Consider the following 17863-nt stretch of genomic DNA (forward strand, 5'->3'; position numbering starts at 1 on the left):
AGTGTAGAGAACAGTATTCAGTCGTGATGCAAAAGATTCTGAGACAGTAGTTGTTGGAGACCAAATTAGTTTCTCATTTATTCCCAATTTTTAAGTGTTTGTTCAGCTGTATGCCTGGCTGTATCAAAAACTGAGATGTGTTTTGAAGTGGTGCTTTTTCTGCTGATGTGTGAAATCAATCTTTCCTATGAATATAAACTTGTAAAATACTGAGTCTATCAAAGATTTTGCTGCTTCAACTTCTGTCTCAATTTTAGGCAGTGCAGTTGCCATAAATGTCAATTTTCTGGTCCTCTGAAGATGTGGCTGTGGTTTAAAAGTCTGTGATAGGTTCCCTTCCATGCATAAATTAGTTCTTCCATATTTTGCTGCAGTTGTTTCAAGGATGTAGAGGGTAATAGTGGCAGCAGTAAGGAATTAGGGCATTAGTCTTCTTTCAAGATAAGCTGCACATTTTCCTATTGGGCTATTCATTCTTTCTTTAAATGGGGAATGTGTTGCTTTAACAAGTCTTTTAAAATTTTGATATTAAAAATGTAATCTTTAAATTGTATTGTTCTCCTAGAACTGTTTTTATTGGAGGAGAGGATTATACTACTTCAACATTTTCAGTTTCATGTTTTAGGTGTATGTGCAGATTAACAAAGCAGCAGAAGATGAAAACACAAAAAAGCTGGCTAAGGATTTCTTCAGAAAACTGGAGGAACATGATGAGCAGGTGTTGTCAATTTGGAAGCAGTTTAGAGACCTCAGTATTGAGGAATACACCCGAATTTATAAGGTACAAATCATACAGAATCATAAATATTGCTTGGTCTTGCTTTATCTTTGAAGTCAGCAACAACCACCAAATTTAAATGTTTCCATGTAATAAATTTTGTTAGAAGATGACTCTTTTCACATTTCTGATCTAATGTTGTAATTTTGCATATTAAATTGGGTGTGAAACATTACAGCAGCAGGAGTTCCCTGCAGGTGGAGTTGAGCTAACACACAGCTGTCTGCTGCACACTGTGATCTCATGAGTGGAGCCAGTGTCTGCTGTTTCATGGGACATGTTTGTGCCACTGACCTAAAAGTTAACCTTAAAAATTTTGAAACCATTTATAATCCAGATAACCTGGCTGTGCTTTAACTTCTTCCCTGAAGCATGTCACTGGAGCCAAGAAAGTACTCTTAAGTTAAGATCTCCTAAGTGAGGCACTTGATAATTCTTGTGGAAAGCTGGCCTCTGAAGGTAATTAGGTACTGGGCTGTGTATGCAGCTGCAACTTGAAGGTCACCCATCGCTGATCACATGATGACTGGTACAGCTAGGTCCTTCTCTCCCAATTTAATTTAAACAAAAAAGTATTGAACTGATGAACTGACCAGGTTTGACAGTTAAGGTCATCTTGTCTCCTCTGCATGTACCCTCAGCCTTAATTTCTGTATGCTCAGCAATGTTTGTGAGCAGCTTTTACTTTTTAAAATTCCTTTTAGCATCCTTTTAAAATAGGGTTGGTTTACATGTCCAGGTAGCTCCTCTGCAGCCCACTGGTTTCACCTCCAGCCCAGCAAGGAGGAGACTTGCCTCAGAATTGTGTATGAATTGCTCTAACCAGTTTATGTCTGATTTCTCATGAATGTTACATTGAACACCATATTCACCTCAGGGAGAGATTCATTCAAATGCAGAAATAGATTAAATCAAAATCCAAGCATCCTTTCCTTTTAACAGCGAAGTGACATTTCCTGGAATAACATTAATCTTTGCACTGTATCTGATCTGTGACCTATCATCTGACTTAAGATCTAGGCTAATTATTTTTCTTCAAATTAACACTATTACCCTTCTTTGATATTCTTGTAACTTCTCAGCGTCTAGGAGTGAGCTTTGATGAATATTCTGGAGAGTCATTTTACCAAGAGAAGGCCCAGGAAGTTCTGAAGATGTTGGAAGATAAAGGACTCCTTCAGAAAACAATGTATGAACTCATTCAGTCTGTTGGTGCACTTTATTTAACATCTCAGTTGCACTTCAAACAAGATAAAATGAGTGAGGTTTGTACATAATCTGAGGGGAAGAGTTTTCTTTATGTAGTTTTGGTAGCTGTTCTAGTAGAAGACCATCAGGATTTGTGCAGTCACAGCTAAAATTTACATTTTCCTTTTCTGTGACTAGCACAGAAGACTGGCCTTGACAAATTGGGTACAATGACAGTGTTCAACTCCTAATGGTGTTTTAGGCTGTTGATTGGTTTGGTAGCTCTGTGTGCCATTTAATGAGCAGAGTCAAATGAGATCCTTACCTTGATGAAAGGGTGCCTGGCTGAAGTGGGATGGAAGCTGTTATCATGGAATGCACCAGAATGTGACAGGCTTCTCCCTGGCATCAGCAGTGGTGACAGCAAACTTACATCAAAAAGACTTAAAGGAGATGGTCATTCAAAGAAAAGGAATGAGACTGCCTAGAGGGAAGGGAGCTTGTGGCAAGAGGCCTTGGTTTTGTCTCTGACCTCAGTCTTACCTGAACTCCCCTGTGTGATAGCCTGCAGTGCCATCAGTATTTTCCCTTGACTTACAGAAAAGGGACAGGAATTGTGGATCTCTCTGAGAAGAAAGACCTCTCGACAGTTTCCACTGTCATGCGCAGCGATGGGACATCTCTTTATATAACAAGGCAAGTAAGCCCATCTGTGTTCCTTGCCAGTCATTCTGCCAGGGAACTTTTGAACATCAGCACATTGATAACTGATGGCATGGATTATGAAGATTTTTTTATTTCTAGGATGGTTGTAAGTGAAACCAGCAATGTAACTATGATGGGATAAAAATGGCTTTTAAATACTTTTCCTCCCCCTAAGTAATATTAGTAAATCTCCTCTTTGCATAAATAATAATACTTTCTCCAGCTACTAACTTTGAAAATGAAGCTGGACTCTCTGGATCTAGTAACTAGATAAAGTTAATAATATAATAAAGGTTTTAAAAAGACCTTTGCTTAAAATGTTTATTGATGGTGTGATACAGGAAAAAATTGCTTGTTCAGCCTTGCCTTCATTGACTCAGTGGACCACCAGTGCTGTAACATCAATTTTATTGCTGTTTTTCAGCTATCTCATCAGCATCCTAAAATTCCTCATGGGTATTTTAAAATGGAAGCCTTAACAGTTTCTTTGTGCCAGGAATGTAAATAAATCTAGTGTCTAGCCCTCGGGGTAAACTCTGTACAGCTTTTCAAGGCAAGGGTATTAGACGGATGCGACAGTCAGTCCTGTGCATTAGGGAGCTGCTGAATCCTGTAGCCAGATGGGGACAAAGATGCCACAGCTCCATGCCCACAGGTCAGCCAGGCATGGGCACCTGATGTCCACAGACCCAGACACAGGCCCAAAAGCACTCAGCACAGCTGGCATTTTGTTCCCTTCTGGATGACTAGGATGAGTATCTATTCCTGTGAAGAAATGGATGTATGTATATAGATACATATGTGTATGTGATATATATATTGTGATAAATATACTTGTGTTATGTGTGTGATAAGTGTATTATTTAATAATTTCATCAATATGCATATGTATTGCACGTGCACTGTGTATCCCTCCAGTAGCTGGAGGCTGCTGTGGTCTCTCCAGCAGTTGGCCTGGACCCTCTGATGCCAACAGTACAGACTCCTCTGGGTGCCCCATCTCTGCAGGCACATCTGGAGATTTCCTGGGATACTTTGCCTACTTGCTTGGCTATTCAGCTTGGTATTTGCTGTCAGTCATAGGAGGATGTGTGTGCCCTCACTCCAGCTGTTGGCTGAGACACCTTGTGACCCCTGGTCAGGCTCCAGCTGTTACTGCTTCTTTTCACTTATGCCCAGTCCCCTCAGTCTCTGACACCACAGATGCACGGCCTACATGAGCTGTGGTCCCCAGTTGCAGCTGCTGACACTCCAAACACATGCACACAGAGGAGAGGGCCCTCTCACCCCAGGAGAGTTTGAAATGGAGTTTAGTGGGAAGACAGGACAGACTGTGCTGATGAGGTGCAGGACCGAACTACACAAACATGTAACTGGCAGTTGACTTAAAAGCCATCTATCCCTATTATCATCTTCTCCATCTCTTTTCTTATCTTTGGTTCCTCCCCTCAGCATTCCATAACAAGTCTTGTGCAAATGCTTTTTTCAGGTTGGAATACAAGGCTGATGGTTCTCCTGGGACAGTCCTGTGTACTTGTGTGTGTGTAGATGAGCTTTGTACCATTTAAGCTAAGGTTGAACATGGATTCATTTTCCAGGAAAGGGCTGTTCTCTCAGGTCCCAGCAGGCAGACAGACACTGGACTTACTCTGCACCAAAGAACAGTTTGCTCAGTAACTTTATTAGGTAGTGGTTTAAAAAAACATTTCAGACGTGTCATCAGCAAAGTACACATGTCCTTTTTTATGTGTAAGGCATACATGGATCCTTCTCTTCAGGAAGTCCTCTCCCCTCCATAAAAAGCAGGTTATTTTTATAAGAGGCAAGTAGTGAGGTATGTCTGAGCAAAAGTCCAAATAATTTCTTGTTATCTCTTATAGAGATCTTGCAGCTGCTATAGACAGAATGAATAAGCACAGCTGGGATACCATGATTTATGTGGTAAGTAATTCTGGATTCAGCTCACACTTTGGGGCTGACTCTCTGCAGTAACCCAGGGGTCTCTGGCTTGCAATATGACTTTGACACGCCATATTTTTGGCACTAAAATGGATGCCCTTGCTGCCCAGCAGCTGTGCCTCTTTGTGGCAGTGTTTCTTGGTTCTGTTTCAGTGCATGACCCCCAGAATGGCTGAAAAATACCTTTAAACTGAAAGAGAGTAGGTTTAGATTAGATATTAGGAAAAATTGTTGCTCTGAGGGTGCTGAGGCACAGGAACAGGTTGCCCAATGAAGCTGTGGATGCCTCATCCCTGGAAGTGTTCAAGGCCAGGTTGGATGGTGCTCTGAGTAAGGTGATACAGTGGGAGATGCCCTTTCCCACAGCAGGGGGGTGGAACAAGATGATCTAAGATGCCTTCCAAGCCTTTCTGTGATTTTATGAAAATTAGCTCTGGAGTTATTCTCTACTCATTGCAATTAGCTTGAAAGGAACTCTTACTTGATTTGACATTTTATTTTCTTTATAGATGTTGTAATTAATAATTAAACAAACCAGAGAAAGCTGTTAATATTATAAAGGGTTTTTAAATGTTAATTTAGAAATTAATGGTCTAAAATGAATCTAAGTCTACTCTGAAGTCCTGCTATCTTATATGAAATGTACATTTTTATGGCTTTGAACAATGCATTAGTTTCATTATGTAGAAATTACAGATAAGTACTACTTAATCAATCTGAATGAAGCAGTTGTAGACAGGGAATCTTTTTATATTTATTGGTTTCATTGTTTTGTTTTTTCACATCTCTAGCAGTATCAATAATGGATATGAATAGCAGGACTGTCTCCTTACTTGTCTGAAACTGTTTTTGATCTCATATTAGCAAGAAAATATAATGTGATGCTTTTAAATCTTCTTTTTCTCAGATTTATTAAAAAAAAAATTGCAAAAGGCATGTTCTTTTATATCAAGTCCAGAATGAGTAACATGTGGAAAAAATCTGTATGTGGTCATATTTGCTAATGTCCTTGTACCTTCTCTGTACAGCTTTTTCAAAAGTCAATATAATGTGACACATAACAAGATGCATGGAGAGAGATCAGTAAGCAAAACATTAAATAAACAGTTTAAAGTGCAACTTCCAGTTAAACCACATTCCTCCTTTTAGCTTCAGTCTTCAGGAAGTTTCCTGTAGCTTGCCATTCTTACATGTTATCCTAGAACAGGGACTTTTTGGTTATTCTGGCAGGAAATGGTGTGATTTTGGTGGGAGCTCTTCTGCCCCTGCTGGCTGGAACAGTGAGTTCATTGACATCAAAGGGCAGTGTGGCTGTGAAAGTGCAATGCATTAGATGTTAAGGATGCTTCGTGTCTGGTTCATGTGGGTGGGCAGTTATTTGTGTTTGATGTTCCAGGAGGTAGCAGGGACCAAGGGAGAAGCAACATTTAGAAACAAAAATACTTGGGTGTCCACTTTGCACAAATCAGGATGTCCGCTGAACTTTGAGCTAATGGCATGAAAGCTGCAATGCATAAAAGCATAGGAAGAGAAGTCTTGAGCAGACTGCTGCTGTAGCTGAACTCCAGTCCCCGTTTAATTCCTTGCCTGGGCCTCCTTCAAGTCCATAGAGAAACACAGCACAGCCAGACTATGATGTGACTCATGTGTCCAGCACAGCCAATGTCTCGTCCAAGTGGGAAATGACAGATTAGCTGTCCTGTCCTCTTAGCCTTGCTCAGGTTGTATGGCTTTCAGAGTACATGGTTAGTATTTTTATAATTTCTGACTTTCTGAGGACTGAGAAAGTGGGTCATTAAATAAAAGAGCGAAACAAACTTTTAGGAGACTCTTGTGGGACAGACAGCCTGGTGAGGGCACTGCCAGCCTTGCTGAGCTTTCCTGCTGTTTTGTGGCACTGCTTTGTAGTGAGTTAGGACTTTACTCAGTGTTACCAGAGGCAGGAGGACTTCATGGGATTAAATGAGAATGTTAATGATTTTAGTCTTTAATAATTAAATACAAGCATATTTCAGAATGCTGATCTTGTTACAAGGAAATTATTTAGAGACTCTAGAGTCTTATTTCACAAGATCGTCTTACTTTCATCAGATCAACTTTTTCAGAAGAACATTAAATTGGTTTACTACTTGTAATGCTGTAAAACAGTGCATTCACTGGTTTAGGTTTTAAACAAATCCTACTTACTTCATAAAAAGGCAGGTATGAGCCAAATATTCAAAACATCTTAAAACGTGTGGCATGGTATGAAAGAGGTACTAAGACTCCATTGAATGTTGCACTCAAGAAGGAGATGAAAATGCTTTTAGATATGAAGAATTAGATATAACCCATGCTGGGCAGACTGCAGACTTCTACCTTAAAGCCAGCCACTAAATGAGAGAGGTCTGGCTTTGTGCAGAGATGCATCTCATCTGTAAGGTGCATGGAAAAGGACTTGGAAAGCCTTGCTTGAAGCACCAGCCGCTGCTGTCCATTTATCAGCTGTCCCTTTATCAGCCTAGCTTGTGAGTCAGGATGGAGAGGTGATTCCCAGGAGTAGAGCAGATTATCAGGAGCTAGGAGAGAGGAGGCAGGTGCTTATACAGTGGTAGTTGAGAAGGAGCACAAGATAAGCATTTCACTCCTTGTCCCAGAACAGCAAACAAATGAGAAATAGTGATTTTTTTGTTATCTCTGCACTGTTTTTTAAGGAGGGATAAAAATAAGTCTGAGTGAGGCAGTCAAAACAACTAGGTAGGAAAATGAATAGCAGCAGCTGTAGCTAGAAACACATGTGAAGGCTTTTGTTGAACATAACATAGAGTCAGAAATAACTTCAGTTTGTAGGAGAGTGTAACTGAAAGTGGAAGAGAGCACAAGGTGCATCATTGTTATGAAATTGTGATCATTTATACATTTTTTTTCATTATGTACCTGCCTCATAATGTAAAACTACAAATCATGCTGGAGGCAATAGAAACTAGTGGGTTCTGGAGGCAGACAGCCAAAGAGGTGTTCTATCTCTAAGCCAAAGGACCCTTGGAGTTTGGTGATATAGCCCAAGAGTATAAAAAGAGCAGCAAGGTTCTGAAGTGGAAATAGAAATGTTCTGTTTGATGGGCAGCTCTCAGATCATGAGAAACTAAAGAACAGTAAGGTTTCCTTTCACTTCATGTCTTTGCCTTCATGACCTGAGAATAATAATTTCTGAAAAGGTAGATTTCTTTTTCTAACATAGTTCAAAATCCCATTGCCATAGATTCCAACTGTCACAATTTTCAAGATTTGCTTGTCTTCATGAGTCTTAATTTTGCTTGCAACAACTTACTGGCTCTGTGGTATTGTGTTTGTGTGTTAAAAGCTACTCCTTATCAGACTTGCAGTGTTTTCTGATATGAATCAATTCTATTCCTTAGACAGATAAAAGCCAAAGTAACCACTTTCAACACTTATTCCAAATACTGAAGCTCATGGGTTATGACTGGGCAGAAAGGTATGTACTGAAAAATCATAATTATGTACTGGTTTTGGTGGTTAATTTCCTCAAGCATGTATGTAATATGTACATTGGAATTTTAGTCAAGTGCTCTTTTGAGGAGAATCTCCTGATGGTGTCCATCTACCACCATGCTATAGCACATATCATGTAGGCATTTTGGATGAAACTAAGCTACAAGATGTGATGCTGGTGTGCAAGTAATGGACTCCAGAGTACAAGCAGACATTTTGCCTGTAGAACCCAACTAGTACTAGTCCAACAGAGAAACAAACCCTCAGAATTATGTGCAATGTGGGCCTCAGGTCCTTATCAGCAGCCTTTTCATTTTGTGTGTCCACTCCTGCTGATCTGATTTATTTGTAGATCGAGTCATTGCTGTGTGTTTAGGATGTGAAAAACAGCCCTGTCTCTCACTTAACAGGTTTTTCATAACTGCCTGATGTGAAAAAGGGAAACCATTTTTAAGAGACTTCATGGCATAGCTTCTGGGATATTGTGTGGTCACATATTAAATTATTACCTCTTAAAGTATTTTATTTTAGCAGAGATCAGAATCTGAGCTTGTGAATCATGCTTTAGGCTCAAAGTATCTATTGCAGGGAAGTGTATCCCTGCTGTTATTCATTGTAATTACCAATCTTGTTAGCAATCTGAGCAAAGGTCAGTAATGGATCTCCAGACTAAATCATATTCCTCTCTGCCAGACTACATGTCTTTTGTGGTTATATATAGGGTTTTAGCCTTCAGGAATACCAACCTGCCTCCTTTCACAGTGCTTAGAGTTGTGCTAAAATTACCTTAGATTCTGAAACAAGAATAATGCTTGGGATTATTACGAGCAGAAACAGTGAATACTTTATTATTAGCAATGATTAATTATACTGTTAGCCTATTGTGGCCACAATAGAATTATTATGACTCCTTTTCTAATTATATTAAGAGATCTCTGTTGCCACAGTAATTTGATCTGTCTACATCCTGCCTCTCCTCAATTTATTGCAAATTATTGCATTGAGGCCTCTGTACTAATGCTAGTAGCAAGACATTCCTGAGAGCACACAAATGACCAGGCTATCATAACTCTGGTCATAATTTTCCCATTATATAATAAGTATGGAGCTTGGTTGCTGAAATGAGAGTTACTGATTATATCACTGAGCTTCCCACGTTGGAGTGTTATTTATTCAGCTGTTACTGCTGTTTCCTGGTAGAGAATCCAGCTCTGAAAAAACACTACAAATGTTTCTCTTGATTGAAATATAATTTTGGTCCTGCTGCTTCTCAACACAGGTGCCAGCATGTGTCTTTTGGTCTAGTTCAAGGAATGAAGACTCGGAGAGGAGAAGTAATTTTTCTGGAAGATGTTTTAAATGAAGTTCGCTCAAGGATGTTACAAAACATGACTTCCACTAAAAGTTAGCTATTTCAGGTCTTATTAGCTTCTTTTGATGTTCTGTGTTGATCACATTGTTGTCTTTTCCACCCTTCACTTCTCCCTGTATTGCACTAATCACAGAAATTTGCTCTTTTTCTTTCTTTTTGTACTAACCATAATACAAACAACATTACAATTGCAAATGTAAAGAATTGTAATTCTTTGCAACTCTTTGAACTCCCCTAAATTGCAGATTTGCAAATTCTAACATTCAGTGAAACTATTTTATCATGCACTGAGAAGGAAGTACCTGCCTTTTTGGAACAACAATTGTTTTTTTCTGGAGGGACAAATTAGTCAGTAGGAGATTTGGGGCTGGAGTTCAGGGATCAGTCCAAAGGATTTATAGCTCTGACAGTTTTCTCTGGCAAGAGGGACCCTTGCTTGCCTGCCACTGCTGCGTTGTCATCCTGCCAGCCTCGTGGCTGTTCCCGAGTGCCAGGGAGGTCACTGCTATGGCCCACATTGTGCTGAAGGGGTGTTTGCCTGCACCTCACGGGGCTGTGGCTCCAGGATCGTTTCCTCCTGATGCACTACAGATCCAAGCAGTTCCCAGTGAAATGCTGCCCCCTCTTGAGCTCTCTGGAGTTAGGCGCTGGATGGAGTCAGCAGTCTGATCAGCTTAAGTAGTATGCATCTCCCTTGCTCTGCCTCTTCAGCTTTTTTGCAACAGATGATTTTCCTTGTAAAATAGACAAGGAGGTGGTGTCCCTGCATGTGGCAGGGGGTTTGGACTGGGTGATCTTTAAAGGTCTCTTCAAACCCAAAGCATTCTGTGATTCTCCCAGTACAGATTCCTTCAGTATAGTCAGTTTACATATTTACAGTGGATGGTGTGAATACTCCCTAAATGTACATCCAAATGGTCCATTAGCCATTGGAACAACTTTGTTTATGCATCTTATATCTCTTGGAGCTTTTTATCAGGTTTTTCAACAAAATCTGCATTTCCCTGATCTTGGATATTGGCTGTCATAATTGTGAAAAGGAATTCAGTGTAGCCTGCATAGTCTGTTGTAATGGACCCTTCTCACCTCAAAATCTGTGTCACACATATGAGGGGAAGTGAGAAACAGCTGTTTTCAGCTTTTAATAAAGATTTATATCCTGGTCTCCTTGCTGCATGCATCCTGATAATTTCCATATTGCTAGTTTACAGTTATGGAAGATCTGCTCTTTTATTGGCATCTCCAAGTCTGAGCAGGAGTCATTATGGTGCTGCAGACATAACAATGTTTTTCTGTTTCTCTTCAGCAACAAAAGAGCTCCAAGATCCTGTGGAGACAGCAGAGAAGGTTGGTCTTGCAGCACTCATAATTCAGGTGAGTCTGAGCTGCCTCACAAGGTGTCTGCATTGTCTGTGAGAAGTTGCAAATTGAGATGAAGAGCCGTGTCTGGGTGACATCAACTTATTGTTCCAGGACTTCCGGGGCCTTCTGTCATCTGATTACCAGTTTAGCTGGGATCGAGCTCTCCAAAGTCGGGGAGATACAGGTGTGTTCTTGCAGTACACCCATGCCAGACTCCATAGGTAAGAGGAGCATTTCTGCACAGCACAGTCTGACATGAATTTTAACCTTATTAACTTACTCCTTTGCTAAGTAGTAGTGCTAACTCCTTAAATATGACACATGTTCACTTTTTCAGCAGAAGTGTGAGTTTAAGATCAAAATCATTGAGACTTTCCAGAAGAGCAGGCCAATTAAAATTAATTTTCTACCACATTTCCATGGAACTGAACTAACTGTTCATGTAGTTTCTCAGTTCTAGGAACAGCTTCTCTGTGGTTGGTGTCACTGATGAGGAATGATTGCCTAGAACTAAGGAAACTGATGTAAAAGCCAAAATGCCCATACTTGTAAAACACACCACATCACAGAACTTGGATGTTTTGGCTACCCACAGTAACTAATGGATTATTTTTAACATTATTTCCCACTGTTGATAGCCAAGATTAAAAGGAGGTCCCTTCCTGTTGACTCAGGTCAAACATTTGACATATTTAGTTATTTCTTTAAAAGAGTTTCAGAAGAGTCCAGTTTGAAAAATGTTATCAATTATACTGAACTGCCAGAGCAGACCTCAATATGTGTTTTCATGCAAGATTCCTTCCTGGGTGAAACCAAAGGTGTGAAGCAGGTTGATGTTGAGGCAATGGTAGCAAGACATGGTGTGCAGGGAGAATATGTAAGCCTGATCCTTTTCTCTGGTCTGTTTTTCTTGTACTCCCTTGTCATGTAGGTGTTGGTGGTTCCAGGGTACCATTAGTGGGGGACTGTCTACCTCCCTAGTCCTTTTAGCTTCTGGACCTGTTGTCCATGCATATCTCTAATCCTCTTGATAATTGAATGGCCAGCACACTTTCTTTTTTTTAAATCTTATGTTGAAGTCAGCTAGTCTGTTTCAGTGTTCTATTCAGCTTGAGCTGAGCCTACTCTGTTTTCTTAAAAACACAGATTACTGTGGGGTTTTTTGTTCAGCATTGCTAAGAGGTGGTTTTCATCCAACATTTGTTTTCCATTCTTATGTTTTAGTTTAGAACAGATGCACGGGAATGCAGAGCTAACTGATGTGAATGTGGCATGCTTGCAAGAGCCAGATGCCGTCTCTGTTCTTCAGCATCTTCTCAGGTTTGTCTAGTTTCCTTTCCAAATTCCATTTCCTTTAAAATAAATATCTGGATATGCCCCTGACCTATGGAGAGGGCACAGACTGCATGATTGTAAGAAAAAAATGGCTTGTTTGAGGCAATGACTTGCCTTTTGTGCCACATGGATTGCAGCATTTGAAATGTTCGTGGCTTTAGAAGCCATATGATGGAAAAAGCAGTATTTGGAACATACTCTGTGTACATGAGCCTCATAATTGTTTCTTGTCTTCACAAAAAGTGTGCTCGGCTCTATATAAATACGAGCTGCAGATTTGCTTGGTCCCTCGTGTTCTGCTTTTGTCATGTGAGGAAAGAGAGGTGGTGAGGTACCTGGAGTATGTGCATGCACATTTGGGGGCTCAGCATCCTTCAGAGCTACTGAACATGCACAACTGGTACCTGTTAATAACAGTGGTGTTCTTCATTAATTCAGTTTTTGAGTAGTTTCTGTTTTCATTAGTTCATAGATGTGTAATTAAACTATGGAGATGAGGGAGTTCCCATGTTGCACAGCCTGTGATGGAGTCAGAAACAACCGAAGCTTTCAGAATTCCTACTGAGAATTCCTATATACAACATTGCACACTGTGCAGTGTCAGCAAGAACTTTTTTGACCATACTAAGACCTTCCTGAGGCCACCTGAATAAAATTAGGACTTCCAAAAGTCATGGCAGTGCACCAGGTAGTTCCTTTGACCTGCACATGTGGGTGGGCTGCAGAGCCCTGCCATTAACTGTGACAGCCTCCAGTGGCCTGCATGCAGTCCATCGTTTGCTGCACGGTCTCTTGAGCAACAGCAGGACCAGCCAGCTCTCAGCAAGATCAGTTGTGTCTTATTTATGCAGTGTCATTGTATTTCACAGAAAACATGTGAGCTGTTCCTTGGCACTCTTTTATACTCTTACATGACTGCTGAGCTGTTGTTACCACTGTGTGCTCCCCAGTTCTGTAGCTTGTCTTAAAGAATAGAAGATTCCATGGCAGTGCAGCTTGGGCATGCTGGCAGGGATGGGCCTGGGAGCTGAGTAGAGATCAGGAAGTCCAGTCCCCACTTTGAATTTGAAATCTCTTCAGTCCTGGACATGTTGGTCCCTTCTTGCAGGCTGTGAAAAAGGACAGCAAAACACATGAAGAAAAAACATAGCTGTAATGACTGCCTGTACTACCCTGTTTAATACTGTTTTACAAAGTCCAAGTGTATTGTGTGAGTTATGTAGGATGACCCTGCTTGAGCAGGGAGGTTGGAGCAGATCACCCATTGTGGTCTCTTCCAACTTGAACTATTCTGTGTGATTCTGTATTCCAGGATTTGTCTTTTTCTAATGTTGCAAGATTCATTTTATCTACTTAAAATTCTAAGCTGCATTTACTAAAGGCAATGTCCTCTAAGGGACTATTTTGACTCCCTTGGTTATTTAACACGTTTTTGGCTCCTAGAAACGTACAATTAGTGTTGAGATGTAAAACCAGACATAATGTTCCAGGAACAAATGTAGCTCTTGTGTTCTCTTTGCTATAGCCTGCCTCTCTGAGCTGTTTGCATGATGAAGAGCAGAAGCAATCTCCTTCAATAATAAGTGAACAAGGAAGGAATAATCAGTTGTGTGCTAATGACATGGCTTAGATCTGCTTCAGAAGATTAGTTTTGCTAATTCTCCAGCTGTGGTTGTGTGCATGTTCTGACTTAAACAAGTCTGATGAGCCTTCTGTCTGGGTACACCTTGTACCACTTCAGCACCAAACAATCCTTTCCTTCCTTCACAGGTATGATGAGGTCCTGTATAGATCTTCTCAGGATCTGCAACCCAAGCACATTGTCAGCTACCTCCTCACACTGAGGTAAGGTGTTTGCTGACACTGCCTGTGTCTCCAGTGAAGACAGGTCTTCCTGAGCTGGCTCTTCAGCCCTCACATCTGCACTGCTTTGAAGAGTAAAAATAGTGGGAAGATGCAAATTTGTGGCACAGTTTCCCTGAAGCAGGAAATATATAAAGTAGGATAGCAAATAATGTAATAAATATTTGAGATTAAGGCTGGAGCCAGTTGCCTCCTGAGTAACTTAACAGCTTTTGAGAAAAAATAATCATTTGGCTGAAACCCAGTATCTGAACCCAAAATCATGCTGGACTAACAATGTCTTAAGGAGCAGATTTTAGCTGGTAACATCCTCTCAATATCAACATTTCAGCTAGGAAATTTTATCCAAACTGCTTTTAACCACTATCTCAGCCTATGAACAAAGCTGGTTATTAGTGTAAGTCATACTGTGTATCTGATTCCCAGAGGGATTGGACAGCACCATGAAATGCTGGTGTAGGCTTGGTGGAGGAAGCTGTAGAGCCTGTGTACGGGGAAGGCTTTAACAAGTTAAGGAAAATTGTGTAAGCAATCATGCATCTTGTGAATGATTGGGTAGGCTCTCAAGGATCTTCCCAGAGCAGTCTTGAGACTGTTCTGTGGCTTCTTTTGGGGGAAGGAGGGCAGGGAGTGGGAAGGTATGTGTGAAACAGGGAGATGATTTTGTGGTTATTTTAGGAGAATGATGGCATGCCCTGGCAACTTCAACACCATGCAGGCTACAGAAAACCATGCCCTCCTTCAGCCAGGTTGTTGAAGAGGCTGTTGGAAATCAGCCCGTGGCATGCTGCAGTTGTGGGTGGCTCTTCCAGTTCTGCTGCTTTCTGTAGCCCACAGCACTGTGTTTGTCAAGTGGCTTGCTCCTTCTCACTGTTCTCCCCATGTTTTCCCTTTCAGCCACCTGGCAGCCGTGGCACACAAAACCCTCCCCGTCAAAGGCAGCGCTCCTGACGTGGCACAGGTGCGGCACAGCGGGGTTGGGGGCTGGAGCCTGGGGGCTGGCTGAGGTAGGATCCACCAGGGCTTTGCCAGCCCAGCCGTGTCACCGCTGCGGGGAATACGAGCCCGCAGGCGGAGGAGCCAACAGCCAGGCTCTTCCGTGGGTGGAACCGCTTTGGGAAGGCAGGGATTGCTGCTTACAGCTGTGCCTTCTGGAAAGGGCTGCTCTGCTGGATCCTCCAAAAACACAGCACTCCCTAAGGACAACTGCTCCAGTCAAACATCTTGTCATCACCTTTCCTTCTGAATGTTTTAAGAGTAAACATTTGAGCATTTAACTTGCTCATTGATTTTTGATGGTTTCCTTTAATGGTTATGTGGGAAGATAAAGAATTTGGAGAGAACTGAATCTGTCTTCTCCCTCTTGCCACCTGCATATCCCAAGTTGTCAGTATTGCCTTTCTAGCTGAAGCACAGAGGCTGACAACTGTTAATGTGCCATTCCAAACAAATGAAAATTCTTTTTACTGATCTCCCAGGCAATGTTTGACCCTCTAACAACTCAGTAAATGATATATTAATTACACTGCCTCTCTTATTTTCTTTCATCTATTTCAAAAGGAATTACCTATTTGATTTTGGTAGGAAATCACATTAAAGTGTTGAGCTGTGCTGTGGGGGTAAAAACATTCATTGGAATTGGTGGAGCTGCAGTCTCTATTTGAGCTTAGACACTGTAGGCATTCATGCCTTTGACTGCATCAAACTTCAAGGAAAACTTCAGTTCCTTATCCTGTAAATAAAAATATTTTTAAGTATCTTGCAATGTGACAGCTTTCAAGAGCTATGATTTTTGGAGAGCAAGCTTGACAGAGCCCTTCCCAAACAGCCAGCTGTGTAACAGCCAAGACATTGAAAATTTCACTCTCCCTCATCAAAGCAGCCCATAGTTGCTAGACAGCCTATCACCAAGGCACAGCGAGGGGAGGAATTCTAGAGGTATCCTCAGCCGGTACTAGCCCCTGGTGCATGAAAGATTTTCAGCTTTTAGTCATTGCATTCTTGTTCATGCATCTCTGCTTCCTCTGCCTCGAGGGCTGGGCTGGGCATTCCTTTCCACCTTCCTTTGTTTGACAAAGCGTCCCTCTGTTGACAATGCAATGGGCTGCCAACAGCTGGTGTGAATTCTGGCAGCAGTGGCCTGTTCCTTAATACTCGGGTTTTGTGTAGATCCGAGTCACAGTGGGGGCCAAGACTGTACAGCGACAGGCTCAACAGTGTTCTCACCTCGGCATCTAACTGCTCTCCCAAGAACCACACCCTGTTCTCTAGCACTACCCTAAAAGGACTTTTTTCCTTTGTTTTCCAGGCACGGCTCTGTCTCTTCCATGCTGCACGCTCAGTTCTAGCCAATGGAATGAAACTTCTTGGCATTACACCCGTAACTCAAATGTAACAAGGCCATATCCAATGTCAAGTCATATCTTGTAGTAAAATGATTCTTTTCCACAATACTGTGAATCCTCTCCTGTGTGTCACTGCTGCTGCAGGCGGGAAGCTCCATCTGTGCTGGCAGGTTTGTGTTCTCAACCCTATCAGCAGGTGTGGCACAGCCATTTGCAGGGGCAAGGCTGTCACAATCACTTTCTTCAGACATTTGGTGGCAGCAATGTATTTAAGACACTACTCTACCTGGAATTTCCAATAAAAGAGAACTGCTGTGTATTTGCCTTGTAAATATCGCATCCTTTTAGTAGAGGAAGTGGTGTTAACTGTGCTGCCCTAAGCAAAGTTTTCCACTCCTGCGGTTGCCACTGTGTACTAAGGCCTAATGGCACAATGGCTTCGGGTTCTCTGTCTACTGTAACAAAAGGAGTTACTCAGACCCTGCAGAGACCTTTTCCTGGGTGTTGTGCTGCATTCCTCTTTCAGAACCCTCAGCCAAGCCCAACTGCCAGCTGTCACACCCTGCTCCTCAGCCCTTCCTCGGTCCCATTGACGTGATGGCTGGTGTGAAGAGACTGCTGCCCAGCTGGTGGAACAGGAAGCACAGTGTTCCCTCAGCACTGTGCACACAGGCAGACATGGCAGGTGCTGCTTGGCACCCCTCACCCTCACACTGCTGTAGAGAGGTGGAGCACCACCTGTGAGGTCCTGCAGCTGCCTGGCAATACCTTCCAACATGGAAGCCTCGACTCCCAAGAGCAACGCTGTGGTGGAGGAGTTGGTGAAAGGCAGAGGGGACCATCTTCTCCCACTGGAAGAGAATTTAGGCATGTTTGTTACTGCTGTGTTTAACATGCCCCACTTTCAAGTAAATTCATGTCCCAAGAAATGTAGCCAAGAGCATGAAATTGGTCACATTTCAACTCCACTGTGAATGTCAACAAGTTACCTAAATATGCCAGGGTCAGTTCTCCCTCAATGTAGAGTTGAAATATCTGGCAGGCCTCAGAAGAAGTTGGCACTGATAAATTAAAGGTGAATATGCATTACAGGACCCCTTTTCAATCATCTGTATGCACAGAGAGGTAGAGAGAGGAAAGATCTTGTAGATAGAAACTTCATGTGACTCATTCACACTTAAGCCAGAGGTACAGGAACAAGTACAAATCTTCCCTTATACTATGCATAGAAGATCCCTTTACCACCTACAGCTGATATTAACAAAACACTTAAAGAATAAAAGGAAAGCCACAGCTTCAGAGTCTTTCATCTGACTTTTTAAACCAAACAACAAGGGCTACCTCTAGTCAGAGGTAGGTGATGCTCAGAGCAGGGGTATTCCCTGTAGAGTTGCATCATCTTGTGCTTAGTGCCTAGAAGAGGAACTCTTCCTGTCATTAATCAAACTGCAATTGCCAAGTATC

At 41.8% G+C, this 17863-nt stretch overlaps 1 protein-coding gene across 4 annotated transcripts in view; it reads left to right on the top strand.

Moving 5' to 3' along the window:
* Positions 1-16505, top strand: part of RARS2 (arginyl-tRNA synthetase 2, mitochondrial) — a 29504-nt gene extending 12999 nt beyond the window's left edge. For all 4 annotated transcript variants that reach the window (XM_059842490.1, XM_059842492.1, XM_059842489.1 and 1 more), the window contains 12 exons: positions 626-781; positions 1861-1967; positions 2567-2662; positions 4552-4612; positions 8029-8105; positions 9402-9526; positions 10801-10868; positions 10968-11077; positions 12081-12176; positions 13962-14036; positions 14952-15015; positions 16363-16505. In XM_059842490.1, coding sequence (XP_059698473.1) covers positions 626-781; positions 1861-1967; positions 2567-2662; positions 4552-4612; positions 8029-8105; positions 9402-9526; positions 10801-10868; positions 10968-11077; positions 12081-12176; positions 13962-14036; positions 14952-15015; positions 16363-16449 — 1122 coding nt within the window. In that variant the 3' untranslated portion in view covers positions 16450-16505. The remainder of the gene's footprint in view (positions 1-625; positions 782-1860; positions 1968-2566; positions 2663-4551; positions 4613-8028; positions 8106-9401; positions 9527-10800; positions 10869-10967; positions 11078-12080; positions 12177-13961; positions 14037-14951; positions 15016-16362) is intronic.
* The last annotated feature ends 1358 nt before the right edge of the window (positions 16506-17863 follow it).

The sequence above is a fragment of the Haemorhous mexicanus genome, chromosome 3 (assembly GCF_027477595.1).
Source record: "Haemorhous mexicanus isolate bHaeMex1 chromosome 3, bHaeMex1.pri, whole genome shotgun sequence".
Classification (NCBI taxonomy): domain Eukaryota; kingdom Metazoa; phylum Chordata; class Aves; order Passeriformes; family Fringillidae; genus Haemorhous; species Haemorhous mexicanus.